Raw genomic sequence first — 13,254 nt, 5'->3', positions numbered from 1 at the left:
ATATTCAAGAATAAATAGAATAACACACCAATTGAAGCTACTGACTGAAATATATTTGTAAATAAGTTTAATCAAAACAAAAAGAAAACATAACCTGTAAAGTTCATGGTGAAAATAATGATCATTTATAATCTTTTACTTAATAATAACTAATTATTATGTAAGTGAAACCAAATCACAGAACAGTGTGTTTTACTGATTCTTAATATAAGTATAATTTGTAAAAATCACGGGATGTTTCACCATGTTTTATTTTTATTGAGTTCTCGATGTTATATTCAATTCCAACATTTTAAAATTAACTTTACCTTATTAACTTTATTCCTATAGGATTTTTTAAGGTGTTGTGGATGCTCATGTGTGATGGTATTAACTTAACATCAGATGTCCTACATGCTTGTATACAATTTAAGATTTAAAAAAATGGTTATCATAAAAATCAATAATCTTTTATTAAGTTACATGCCATTAGACTCTAGCTACATTATCTCTAATTGAATTTTTAATAAAATTGTTATAGAGCATAAATTGTAGGTATATTAAATATTTATAGTTAGATGTGTAGTATATATTTATTATTATAATTCAACTTAAAGACTTAACTTAATAATAAAATAAAAAAAAACTAAAATATATTATTAAACAGTCCCTTTAGGCAAGATTCCAAAGATACTGGTAGTGTATAACTGAAATTATAAATGAATCTGTATTTTTATGATCATGTACAAGGTAATTTAAAAAGAATACAAGCTGAGTTTCTTGTCAGTACTTAACTCGAAGGCACTCTAACTGACGGTAGATTTGACATATCATAAGTCTTTAATAGACCTACATGAATAGATATATTGTAATATATAAGTGCCATTTTTTTATTACTTATTATTTATAACACATTATTTTATTACAGTAAGAATGGCAGACACATTGAAATTAAATTTACTATTCGGAGGTGGTGCTGAGTTGTTGTTTGACAAAATAAAAAAGCGGGAAATTGAGTTACCAGCATTGAAAAAGTGCTATCCAGATTGCCAGAGTGAAAAATGGACTATTAAAGAGTTATTAGTCTGGTTGAAAGATAATTTATTGAGAGAGAGACCGGAGCTTTTTGTGCAGGTATGTATCATGAAACTATATGCATGATGACTAGATGGAGTAGATGGCGCTGTGTTAATTGTCCAGGGTTATTTATTTATTTATATCAGTTGTCTAGTACCCATAACACAAGCTCTGATGGCGCTGTGTTAATTGTCCATGGTTATATATTTATTTATATCAGTTGTCTAGTACCCATAACACAAGCTCTGCTTACTGTGGGACTAGATGGCGCTGTGTTAATTGTCCAGGGTTATTTATTTATTTATATCAGTTGTCTAGTACCCATAACACAAGCTCTGCTTACAGTGGGACTAGATGGCGCTGTGTTAATTGTCCAGGGTTTTTTATTTATTTATATCAGTTGTCTAGTACCCATAACACAAGCTCTGCTTACCGTGGGACTAGATGGCGCTGTGTTAATTGTCCAGGGTTATTTATTTATTTATATCAGTTGTCTAGTACCCATAACACAAGCTCTGCTTACCGTGGGACTAGATGGCGCTGTGTTAATTGTCCAGGGTTATTTATTTATTTATATCAGTTGTCTAGTACCCATAATACAAGCTCTGCTAACCGTGGGACTAGATGGCGCTGTGTTAATTGTCCAGGGTTATTTATTTATTTATATCAGTTGTCTAGTACCCATAACACAAGCTCTGTTTACCGTGGGACTAGATGGCGCTGTGTTAATTGTCCAGGGTGTATTATTATTATTAAATATAGAAATTTTGTTGACAGGGTGAATCTGTGCGGCCCGGCATCCTAGTATTAATAAATGACGCAGATTGGGAACTGTATGGCGAGTTAAATTATGAACTGCAAGATAACGACAATATTATGTTTATATCGACTTTACACGGTGGTTAAATAAAGTATTTTAAAATAAGTATTTTCTCATACTTTTTGTTTTTAATTTACAGCGCCATCTCGTTAAATATTTATGTACTTCAAAGTGTCATTTTCAACTGCTAGATGGCGTTGTATACAAAATAATTTTGTCGAAATTGACGTGTAAAAGTTTTGTAAATATTATAATTAAATATTAAAAATTTTATAAACAAATAGGAGATACTTGGTTTTTTTATTGAATGCAGAATATAAAACTTTATATGTTTAAAACTTACAAAAACTTTACCGTAGATAAACAATCTATACATATAAATAAAATTGGAGCGTCTGTTTGTAATATTGAAATAACCGGTTTTCACTACATGCATATGAATATAAATATGGTACATATATAAAAATCACTTTTTTTTAAATTCAATTTGTTTGAAATCTCTGAAATGGCTGGACGGATTTATACGGAACTTTTTTGGCAAGTAGCTGTTATAATAAAGAGTAACTTAGGTTACTTTAATTTTACAAAAAAATCGTTTATTTTAGAAAAACAAAGTTAAATTCCACGCGGACGAAGTCGCGGGTACAGTTAGCATTACATATATTACATTACATTTATTCTTATTTAGTTACTCAACCTTGGTTGTGTATTCAATATTTTGACTGTAATGAATCAGTGCTGGTTGGTAGTTTGTATTCACAAATTTCAACTTAAAAATGTAAAGTTACAACTAAATTATTTAAAAGAGCAACACACAAGTTTCTAGCCAGTTCCTGCTAGATATTGTTCTCGTTCTTGCTGTTTCATAAAAATCCGAATGAGTGGTAGATTAAAAGATTTCAAAATTGAAGTTTTTTACTATATATTTCGTATAATAACTTTTTTTTGTTTTGTTTTATTTATCCTTTATGGAAAGGCAAAGAGTCTAAGCCCATACAGCCGTTAATACTTTTTTTTATTATCTTTTTTACAAGTTCTGTCAAATATCCATTGACATTTTAATAACGTTTTGTTAGTAGTTTTTTTTTCAGTTATTTGAGTGTTTTTTCTATTTTATTCAAATGTTCTGGTAATTTATTTTATAATTATATTGATATTGTGAGAGGACTAAATGAGTGCAAAGCACAGATATTATATTACATAGTGCAAAGTAAGTCTGGAAGCAATTATCTGTTGTGTAATCGTACAGAGTAATTGAATTATGCATTTTATCTTTTTTTTTTTTAAGAAATCACAAGTTTTGCGAACGTATTTCGATCGATCCCCCGTCCAATTCAAGCGGGGAATGAAACGACGGTCTGAGCCGAGGTTCGAAACCCTAGCGGTGTCCTCAGACTGGCGTCGTATCCGTCAGGTTTTTTTTTCTTCGGACTACTCTAATGCTGTTGGCCGCAGCTGGCCTTTTCTCCGGTGAAGCTTCACCGGACGTTATGGGGCGAGTGCAGATGGCACTCCAAACCCGCGGAAGGACTTATGGAGCGGCTTAAGGCCAACTCCTGCCTGATGGATACGACTTTAGTCTGAGGGTACCACTAGGGGTTCGAACCTCGGCTCAGGCCGTCGTAATATTGATCCCCGTTTGAATTGGACGGGGAATCGATCGGAAGGGCGCCGGTGTGGAGCGGCCGGGTTGTTTGTTACTCTTTCACGCAAAAAAAATCGACTTTAGAATAGAATAGAATAGAAAATCATTTATTCAAATAAACTCAATTTAAGCACTTTTGAATAGTCATAGCTATCATCCTTTTAATCTACCGCTCATTCGGAAAACTGTCTCATCACAAGAACGAGCAAGAAACTTGCGTGTTGCTCTTTTAAATATTCATTGTAATTTTACATTTCCAATTCTAAACGTGCGAATACAAACCACCAACTGGCAAACTTATTAGCTTCAGAAATCGGATATTTTTTTTATTAATAATGGGATTACCCTTGGTTTTACCTTATCTGATGGTAAATGATGGTAAGACCTAGGATGTAGCGTGCTCACCCAGAAGATATCTATTCACCATAGACTTGAAGAATCCGGGGTTGTATTTCTCCGGGAACACAGTAGTTGGAAGTGTGAATGAATGAATGAATGAATGAATGAATGAAACTCTTTATTGTTCCTCTCACAGAAAATACAATTACATATACAATTATGTACAAAATGATAAAAAATATATATATAATAATAATAATAATAATAATCTCAGGACAATTCACACAGGGCCATCTAGACCCAAGTTAAGCTAGCTAAAGCTTGTGTTATGGGTCCTAGACAACTGATACAAATACATAGATATATTTTTTTTTCGTAAATACATACATATTATACATAGAAAATACCCAGACCGATACAAACAATCATACTCAATGTCAATGTCAATGTCGGTTGGACTCCATTTTCCGCAATTAGCCTCTCATTCGGGCCGTTGTGCGTGTAGAGCCAGACTACTAACGTAGCCAGCCAAGCTCCTCCCAGAAGCGCAGAAGTCTCCTGGTGTCTTCGCAGGCTTCTCGGAGCGACCTCACCGTTCCGAGGATTTGATTTCGTTGTGTGGTCACTGCTTCGCACTCCAGGATTACGTGAGCGGCCCTTTCCTCGGCTACAAAGCAGCCCCGGCATAGGGGACTGTCTGTGTGTGTTTGGGACCTATTGTGTACAAATGTCTATTGATTTTGGGACAGTGGCCCGTCATTGTCCCGATCATTGTTTTTATGTTATGCCTGTCCAGATTTATTAGGCGTTTTGTTATTCGTTGATTTGTTCTGGGAATTGCCACTTTTGATTGTTTACAATCGGTGGTTTGTTTCCATCTTTGGTTTTGTATCTCAGTGGATCTTTGGCGAATCCAGGATCAAAATTGTGAGAATGGTATTGGCAGAAGCGGGAGGGGGCCTGCTACCGTCATGCCTGATCCTCTTCTCGCCAATTCGTCCGCGGCATCATTTCCATATGATCCACTGTGCCCTTTTATCCACTGGATGGTTACACCGTTGTGCTCTGCCACTTTATCCATGATATTGTGACATTCGATTATTAATCTGTTGTTTGATTTCCTGTTCTGTAGTGCTTTTAGCACGGCTGCACTGTCCGATATAAATTTTAAGTTGAAGTTGTTGACACCTAACTTTAGCACTGTTCGTGCTGCCTCAGTCAGGGCAACGCATTCACATTGGAAAATCGAACTGTGTGGTCCGAGTGGTATGTATAAGTTCATGTTGAGGTCAAGGGAGTGGGCTCCTGCTCCTGAACCGTTATGTGTTTTGGAGCCATCTGTGTATATTCGCAGTTCATTTACAGCAGATTGGTCTTGTTCCTCCTGATTCATTTGTATTTGGTATTTTCTGTTAAACAATCATACTCATGAATACAAATGTTTGTACCGTGCGAGGAATCGAACCCGCGACCATCGGTCGTAAAGCGGTAGACTAGACCGCTAGACCACCGAGGTCGTAATAAGTTAATTTAAATTCATGTTAAATGAATTTAAATTTGCATGCTCAAAATGCAGCTAAATATAGAACTGTAAATTAATTTGTAAGAACAATGTAACCTATTCAAAGCAAATAAATAAATAAATAAAACAATCCTCTTCAACCGTAATGTGGGAGATTGTATCAGATCTTTTATTTCTTCCTACCAGATTGAGAAACCTGATTGAAGCAACAAACATGATGGCTGCCAATAAATATAAGGTACAATCAAAATGTTTTTTCAATTTGCAACGTAATAAAATGCTCCCCAGTCGTAAGTAATAATATTATGCGTAGATTAAAACTTAATCTCGGTATAGAGTCATTTGCGTACAGTACAGTCGAACTTAGAAACTACTCCGTTAAATGTTGAAGTAAACTTTTTTCTTAAAAATTTTCTTTGCTTTAGAAACGTGAAATTTAAACAGTCGTCATATATATAATTATTATATAGTATAATATATAGTCGCTGTCGCTGTTTGTCCGTCCTTATGTATGCTTAAATCTTTAAAACTACGCAGTTTTTCTAGTGATTCAAGAGGAAGGTTTATATATATAATACATGTACACCCGCGCGAAGTCGGGGCGAGTAGCTAGTATAGTATAAAATTAAGTCGCTTCCGTTGTCTGTTCGCTTATATCTTTTAAACTACGCGGATTTTAATGCAGTTGTTTGCAGTAGATAGAGTGATTTAAGAGGTAGGTTTATATTGTATAATACATGTACACTTGTGCGAGGACGGGGCGGATAAATAGTTTATTATAAATTACACATATATATTCGACGACCTCAGTGCTTTAGCAGTTGAGAACACGGCCTTACTTCCGATGGTCGCGGTTTCGATTCCTCGCACAGTACAAACATTTATATTCATGAGTATGATTGTTTGTATCAGTCTGGGTGTTTTCTATGTATAATATGTATGTATTTACGAAAAAAATCTATGTATTTGTATCAGTTATCTAGTGCCCATAACACAAGCTTTTGCTAACTTAACTTGGGTCTAGATGGCGCTGTGTGAATTGATTATTATTGTAATTAGGGAGAACATAGTGGCTGATTAATATTCTCTTATTCAAATTCAAAATATCTTTATTCATGTAGGTCTATTACAGACTCTTATGATATGTCAAATTTACCGTCAGTTCGGAATGATTTCGAGATGAGAAGAACTGACAAGAAACTCAGCTCGTATTCTTTTCAAATGAATGTTGTACATGTTTATAATAATACAGATTCATTTTTAAATTCAAATTTGGGAGAATAGAGTGACCATATGACCATGTGTATAACGTAAATAAAGTAGAAGTAAATGACGCGATGACTGCGAACAGGGATGAATGGAAGCGAAAAACATATTCCGCCGACCCCAAGTAAATGGGATAAGGAAGAAGCAGATGATGATGATGATGATGATGATGATGACCATGTGTACAGTTTATCATGAAAATTATTAGATTTCTAAGTGCAAGTGTTTCTGCGGTATACTGTACCGCCACCCCTAAAAAGTACAGGGGCGTGAAAAGAAAAGGGTCGCCCCATTTTGTTTTTAAATGACTGACACCAAACAGGGACGTATTCAGTGTGATATTATATTTTTAATTTTTAAAAATTCTTTATAGCACACTCGTTCGTAATGTGGATTGAATTTCACGTGTTTTCGATATATAAAGTGGGTTTATAAAACACGTGTGCGTTAAAAACGTAAGTAGTGAAGTTATATTCCATAACCGCGCTATTCATACATCTATACATATAAATAAAATTGGAGTGTCTGTTTGTAATATTGAAATAACAGTTTTTTACTACATGATCATTTCTTTATTTGATTTGTTTTGACCAAATGGGTCGTATTGCGTCTCATTTATATTAGAGAAAACTTAAGGCCAATTCCAGCAAACAGTTCCTTTGCAAAAAAGCTTACTATAAAATTAAAGAATTCGTTAACGATAATAATGTTTTTATAGAAAAACTTTAAATCTATAGCACTGATAATATTATCTGATTACACTAATAATGAGTGCGTAGCGATTTCTATGTTGATTATCGCATGCCTCTTACTTGTTATACTGTAATTATTATATAAAAAAAATATCTATTCAAAAGACCAACACACAAGTTTCTCGCTCGTTCTTCTTGTGATGAATCTGCATTCCGAATGAGTGGTAGAATCAAAATATGACTATTCAAAAGTGCTTGTAATGAGTTTATTTGAACAAAGATTATTTCTTTCTGTCTTTGATTTGTTTTGACCAAATTGTGTCTCATTTATGTTGGACTAAACTTATGGTCAGTACGCCCCTGTGTTAAACTTTTTGACATGCATCCCCGGACGGGTTAAGCCAATTACAAGCGGAGTCAGGTGCGCGCACGGGTCTTTCATTATAGTTATCTCTTTGGTACTTATGGGAGGCCATATGTGCATTTTGATGTCACGATATATTAAACTCTTTAAAAGAAATAGAAATAATCTTTATTGAAATAAACTCGAATACAAGCACTTTAGAATAGTCATATTTTTACTAGCTTTTGCCCGCGGCTTCGCTCGCGTTAACTTATTTCCTTAGGGGTGGAATTTATTAAAATCCTTTCTTAGGGGATGCCTACGTCATAACATCTACCTGCATGCCAAATTTCAGGCCGATTCGTCCAGTTGTTTGTGCTGTACGTTGATACATCACTACGCCAGTCACCTTTGAGTTATATATATTTTGATTCTACACATTCGGAACGCAGACTCATCACAAGAAGAATGAGCAAGAAACTTGTGTGTTGACTTTTTTAATAAATGTTATTCTAAGTAAACTTGACAATTCACACAGTGCCATCTAGGCCCAAGTTACAACAACAACTGATACAAATACATAGATATATTTTTATATTTTTTCGTAAATACATACATAATATACATAGACAACACGCAGACATATACAAACAATCATACTCATGAATACAAATGTTTGTACTGTGCGAGGAATCGAACCCGCGACCATCAGGAGTAAAGTCGTGTGCTAAACCGGTAGACTACTAAGGAAGTAATACACAATATCCTAATAAGATAGGTAACATAAACCTGAGAGAGGATCTAGCCTGATCCTAGCTTACCGTTCGAGATACATCGGAAACTGTTGTGACATACAGATGCAATAGAACAGAATATCTCTATTCTCCCAAATTAGAATCTTAATAACTGTATTTATCATAAACATGTTTCACTATTATTTGAAAAAAATACGAGCTGAGTTTCTTGTCAGTTCTTCTCATCTCGATATCATTCCGAACTGACGGTAGATTTGACATATCATAAGAGTCTGTAATAGACCTACATGAATAAAGATATTTTGAATTTTGAATTTTTGAATAGAAAATCCGTTTGAAAAAAAATGTTTCTATTCTATCCTATATGACGACCTCGGTGGTCTAGCGGTCTAGCACACCGCTTTACGTCCGGTCGCGGGTTCGATTCCTCGCACGGTACAAACATTTGTATTCATGAGTATGATTGTTTGTATCGGTCTGGGTGTTTTCTATGTATAATATGTATGTATTTACGAAAAAAACAATTATCTATGTACTTGTATCAGTCATCTAGTACCCATAACACAAGCTTTAGCTAGCTTAACTTGGGACTAGATGGCGTTGTGTGAATTATCCTGAGATTATGATTTTTTTTTTCATTTTTTCTCTTCTTTTATACATTTAAAAGAAGGTAATACTCACCTACACGGGCCTTAGCCAAGTGTGGGAGAGGTTGTTCTGGGTGAAGATATTGTTGAGGAGGTTAGGAATTTAGCTTAACTTGGGTCTAGATGGCGCTGTGTGAATTGTCCTGAGATTATTATTATTTTTTTTTCTTTTATACATTTAAACGAAGGTAATACTCACCTACACGCGCCTTAGCCAAGTGTGGGAGAGGTTGTGCTGGGTGAAGATATTGTTGAGGAGGTTAAGAATTTAGCTTAACTTGGGTCTAGATGGCGCTGTGTGAATTGTCCTGAGATTATTATTATTATTATTATTTATATATTTTGTTTTCTATATATTTTGTTTTCTTTTTTAATTTATTTTGCTGGGTTTTTACGACGGGTATTTAATATTGGAGCGGTAATGTAGCCTACATGATAAATGATTTTTTTTTTTAACTTATTTTGCAGTTTTTATTTTTTATTAGCTGTAAACGCAACATCGTCCGCGTGGAATTTAAGTTTATTTTTCTAAAGTAAAAGTAGCCTAAGTTACTCCTTGTTACGTCAGCTATCTGCAAATAAAAGTACCGTCAAAATCGGTCCAGCGATTTCAGAGATTAGCCGGAACAAACAGACAGACAGAAATTGTTATTTTGGTGTATGTACCGCATTTATATTCATATGCATGTAGTAAAAAACGGTTATTTCAATATTACAAACAGACACTCCAATTTTATTTACATTATTTGATTAAAAAAAAAGTAAAAGTCATAAGGCTAGTCGTATGCCTAATATATATAATAATGTAATAAATTCATTAAAACAGAAATTGCGGGAACATTATTTAAATTTCTAACTTTTTTACTGTCCTTCTCCTTTTTTCACATCTTTCTGTTATATCCCTATAGTTCTGTCTATATTTTCTGTTTTTCTTACTTTCAATTTGAGACTGTACTTATAATTTGATTATCGGATCATTATGTATTTAACAAACTGACACTTCAATTTGATTTATATGTATAGATGTATGAATATGTGTATATATGTAATATACTACTCACTATCATACACACACACTGGCTAAATTGTATAAAATATTAGATAAGTTTGTCTACATCATCTGCTTCTTCCTTATCCCATTTATTTGGGATCGGCGTAATATGTTTTTTCTCTTCCATTCATCTCTGTTCGCAGTCCCGATCATCAATTCGTTCACTCAAATTCATATTACGAGAGAATGGTTTTGGCTTCAGTTTTTCTTTTATGACCGGCCGCCTGCCTGACCTCAACCCTCCTTGGGCTTCTTTAAATGATCTTCTCCGGTAGTCCGGTAGCCTCACCTTACTCTATGTGTAAATAAAAAGTGTTATCCCTGTTTTGGGATGGAACTAAATAAATTAAATTGTAAATTTATGTCGAAATAAATTTAAGAAAATACTGCATAGATAATCAGCAAGTCTTACGATAGTGTTCAGGATTACTTACTTAAGGAGTAACTATTGTAAGAGTACATCACTAGCGTGATTATCGATTGTTGACAACACTAGTGATAGATGTCATTAGTAGTAAGAATGGAAACTGATTGTAATGGCTACTCAATAAAGTATAATTTCTAAATAAATAACAATAGAATAGAATATAAAATCATTTATTCAAATAAACTTACATTGAAGCACTTTTGAATAGTCATTACATTGTTTTTAATCTACCGCTCGTTCGGAAAGCTGTCTCATCACAAGAAGAACGAGCAAGAAACTTGCGTGTGGCTCAATGGTTTAAGTGAATAAGTAAGAACATCATAACAGTAACTTAGGCTACTTTTATTTTAGAACAATAATGTTAACTTCCATACGGACGATGTATAGCTAGTATATATATATAAATGATTTTTTTTATTTATTTATTGAAATTTAATGCACACAATACAATATATGGTACAGTACATTTGGCGGACTTAACATTATACTTTGATGTTATATATTTAACATATACTTTTATGATTTGATTCGATTTGAAATATTGGAGTGTGTGCTCGTATGTCCCAGTGAGACTTAATACAAACTTAAATTAGTTACTGCACAATTCCGCGGTAGATTTAAGATGATTACTCTGTACTGAGCTGGAGTTATATGTATAATTGACTTTACATCAACATATATATATTTATATATATAAAATTGTTATTATATTGGGGGCAAGAGGATTGTTAGTAATGTGGACTAGCAATGTACCATGTCAGGTTGACCTCCACGCGGTTCCTCCTGGAAACCATCGTGATAAATTCCTGGTGAATTTGTCACGATGTGCTAACTGACCTGACCTCATGCTCATCTTATCATCCTCCACTGGTGCCCCGCCAGCGTAAACCGTTAGCGCAGGCGGGTGCAACATTACATTAAAATGCACTAAAAAAAATCATCATCATCATCATCATCGCAGCCCGGAAGACGTCCACTGCTGGACATAGGCCTCCCCCAAAGATCTCCACGACGATCGGTCCTGCGCTGCTCGCATCCAATGCCTTCCAGCGATCTTGACCAGATCGTCGGCCCACCTTGCTGGAGGCCTTCCCACGCTGCGTCTTCCGGTCCGTGGTCGCCACTCGAGGACTTTACTACCCCAACGGACATCTGTCCTACGAGCTATGTGCCCTGCCCATTGCCACTTCAAAGTCGCAATTCTTCGGGCTATGTCGGTCACGCTGGTTCTTCTGCGGATCTCCTCATTTCTGAATCGATCATAAAAAAATATATATATTTAAAATTCTCGTGTCACGGTTTTCGTGTTTATACTCCAACGAAACGGCTTGCCGGATTTGATGAAATTTTATATATATATTCAGTAGGTCTGAGAATAGGTTTTTTTTTCCACAGACAGCGGTCCGTGTCTCTGTTGATTTAATCTATCTCCATTAAAATTAATTACAATTTTCATTTATTAACATTTTATGGTTTACCGCCCTGTATACTTATATATAGATATGTATATATATAACAATTAGATATTACATTATATATTACAAATTACGATTAGAATCCGATCCAAAAACTTATCAATAAACAAAGAATAGGTTTATAACTAATTTTTATACCTCAAAGTGTTAAGGGTAGCTGACCCCGAATATTTTTTTCATTTTTTCGACATATTTTTTTAATATGTGGCATTAAAAAATACATACAACCCTAAATTTCTACCATTCTATCAACAACCCCTATTTTTTAATAGCGATATTAATTTACATGGCAAAACAACTCATGAATATAAATATTTGAACCGTGCGAGGAATTTTTTTTGTGGATGATAATGTAATGGTGCACCAGCCTGCGCTAACGGTATACGCTGGCGGGGCACCAGTGGAGGATGGTAAGAACATGAGGTCAGGTCAGTTAGCACATCGTGACAAATTCACCAGGAATTTAACGCGATGGTTTCCAGGGGGAACCGCGTGGAGGTCGACCTGACATGGTACATTGCTAGCAATGGGGTTATCAATCCACATTACTAACAACCCCTAACCCCTTCCCCCCACGTGCGAGGAATTGAACCCGCGACTATCGGAAAGCGGCAGAGAGCTGAATCGCTACATATTTTGTTAATATGTGGCATTAAAAAATACATACAAATTACCTAAATTTTTACCCTTCTATCAACAACCCCTATTTTTTAATAGCGATATTAATTTACATGGCAAAACAACGTTATAGTCAGATAACTGATACAAAAACATAATTATTTTTTCGTAGATACATACATATTATACATAGAAAACACCCAGACCGATACAAACAATCATAGTCATAAATACAAATGTTTGGACCGTGCGAGGAATTGAACCCGCGACTATCGGAAAGCGTCGGAGAGCTGAACCGCTACACCACTGTGATCATATTATTTCTATTCCTATATGCCAGGGGAAATAATATTATTAATCCAATCATACAAAATAGTCCTTTCACCTGTCAAACCTGACCTCTCCCAACATGTACGTGAGAGGGAGACGGGCGTATAAACTGAGAGAGGTAGATAATGTGGAGTACATCTTGGTTTAAGTGTACGTGTATTTATACATTTTGATACTTTTATTTTTATATATGACTGATTGTACACGGAGAATTTAACTTTATTCTTCTAAAGTAAAGATAGCCTAAGTTACTCCTTATTACATCAAC

General features: G+C 34.7%; 2 protein-coding genes across 2 annotated transcripts; one reads left to right on the top strand and one right to left on the bottom strand.

Annotated features, from left to right (window-relative positions):
* The first annotated feature begins 69 nt into the window (after window positions 1–69).
* LOC131842790 (ubiquitin-related modifier 1 homolog) lies at window positions 70–2,129 on the top strand. Its single transcript, XM_059191359.1, has 3 exons — window positions 70–160; window positions 908–1,113; window positions 1,834–2,129. Exons 2-3 carry the CDS (start codon window positions 913–915, stop codon window positions 1,960–1,962), a joined length of 330 nt encoding a protein of 109 aa, XP_059047342.1. The 5' UTR covers window positions 70–160; window positions 908–912; the 3' UTR covers window positions 1,963–2,129.
* Window positions 2,130–4,779: 2,650 nt separating this feature from the next.
* LOC131842783 (uncharacterized) lies at window positions 4,780–5,253 on the bottom strand. The gene has a single exon (XM_059191351.1). It carries the CDS (start codon window positions 5,251–5,253, stop codon window positions 4,780–4,782), a length of 474 nt encoding a protein of 157 aa, XP_059047334.1.
* Window positions 5,254–13,254: the final 8,001 nt, after the last annotated feature.

This window comes from Achroia grisella, unplaced genomic scaffold, assembly GCF_030625045.1.
Source record: "Achroia grisella isolate CSIRO2021 unplaced genomic scaffold, CSIRO_AGI_Agris_v1 utg2471, whole genome shotgun sequence".
Taxonomy (NCBI): Eukaryota; Metazoa; Arthropoda; class Insecta; order Lepidoptera; family Pyralidae; genus Achroia; species Achroia grisella.
The sequence above is the reverse complement of the archived record's forward strand: the minus strand, read 5'-3'. Positions and strand labels throughout refer to the sequence as shown.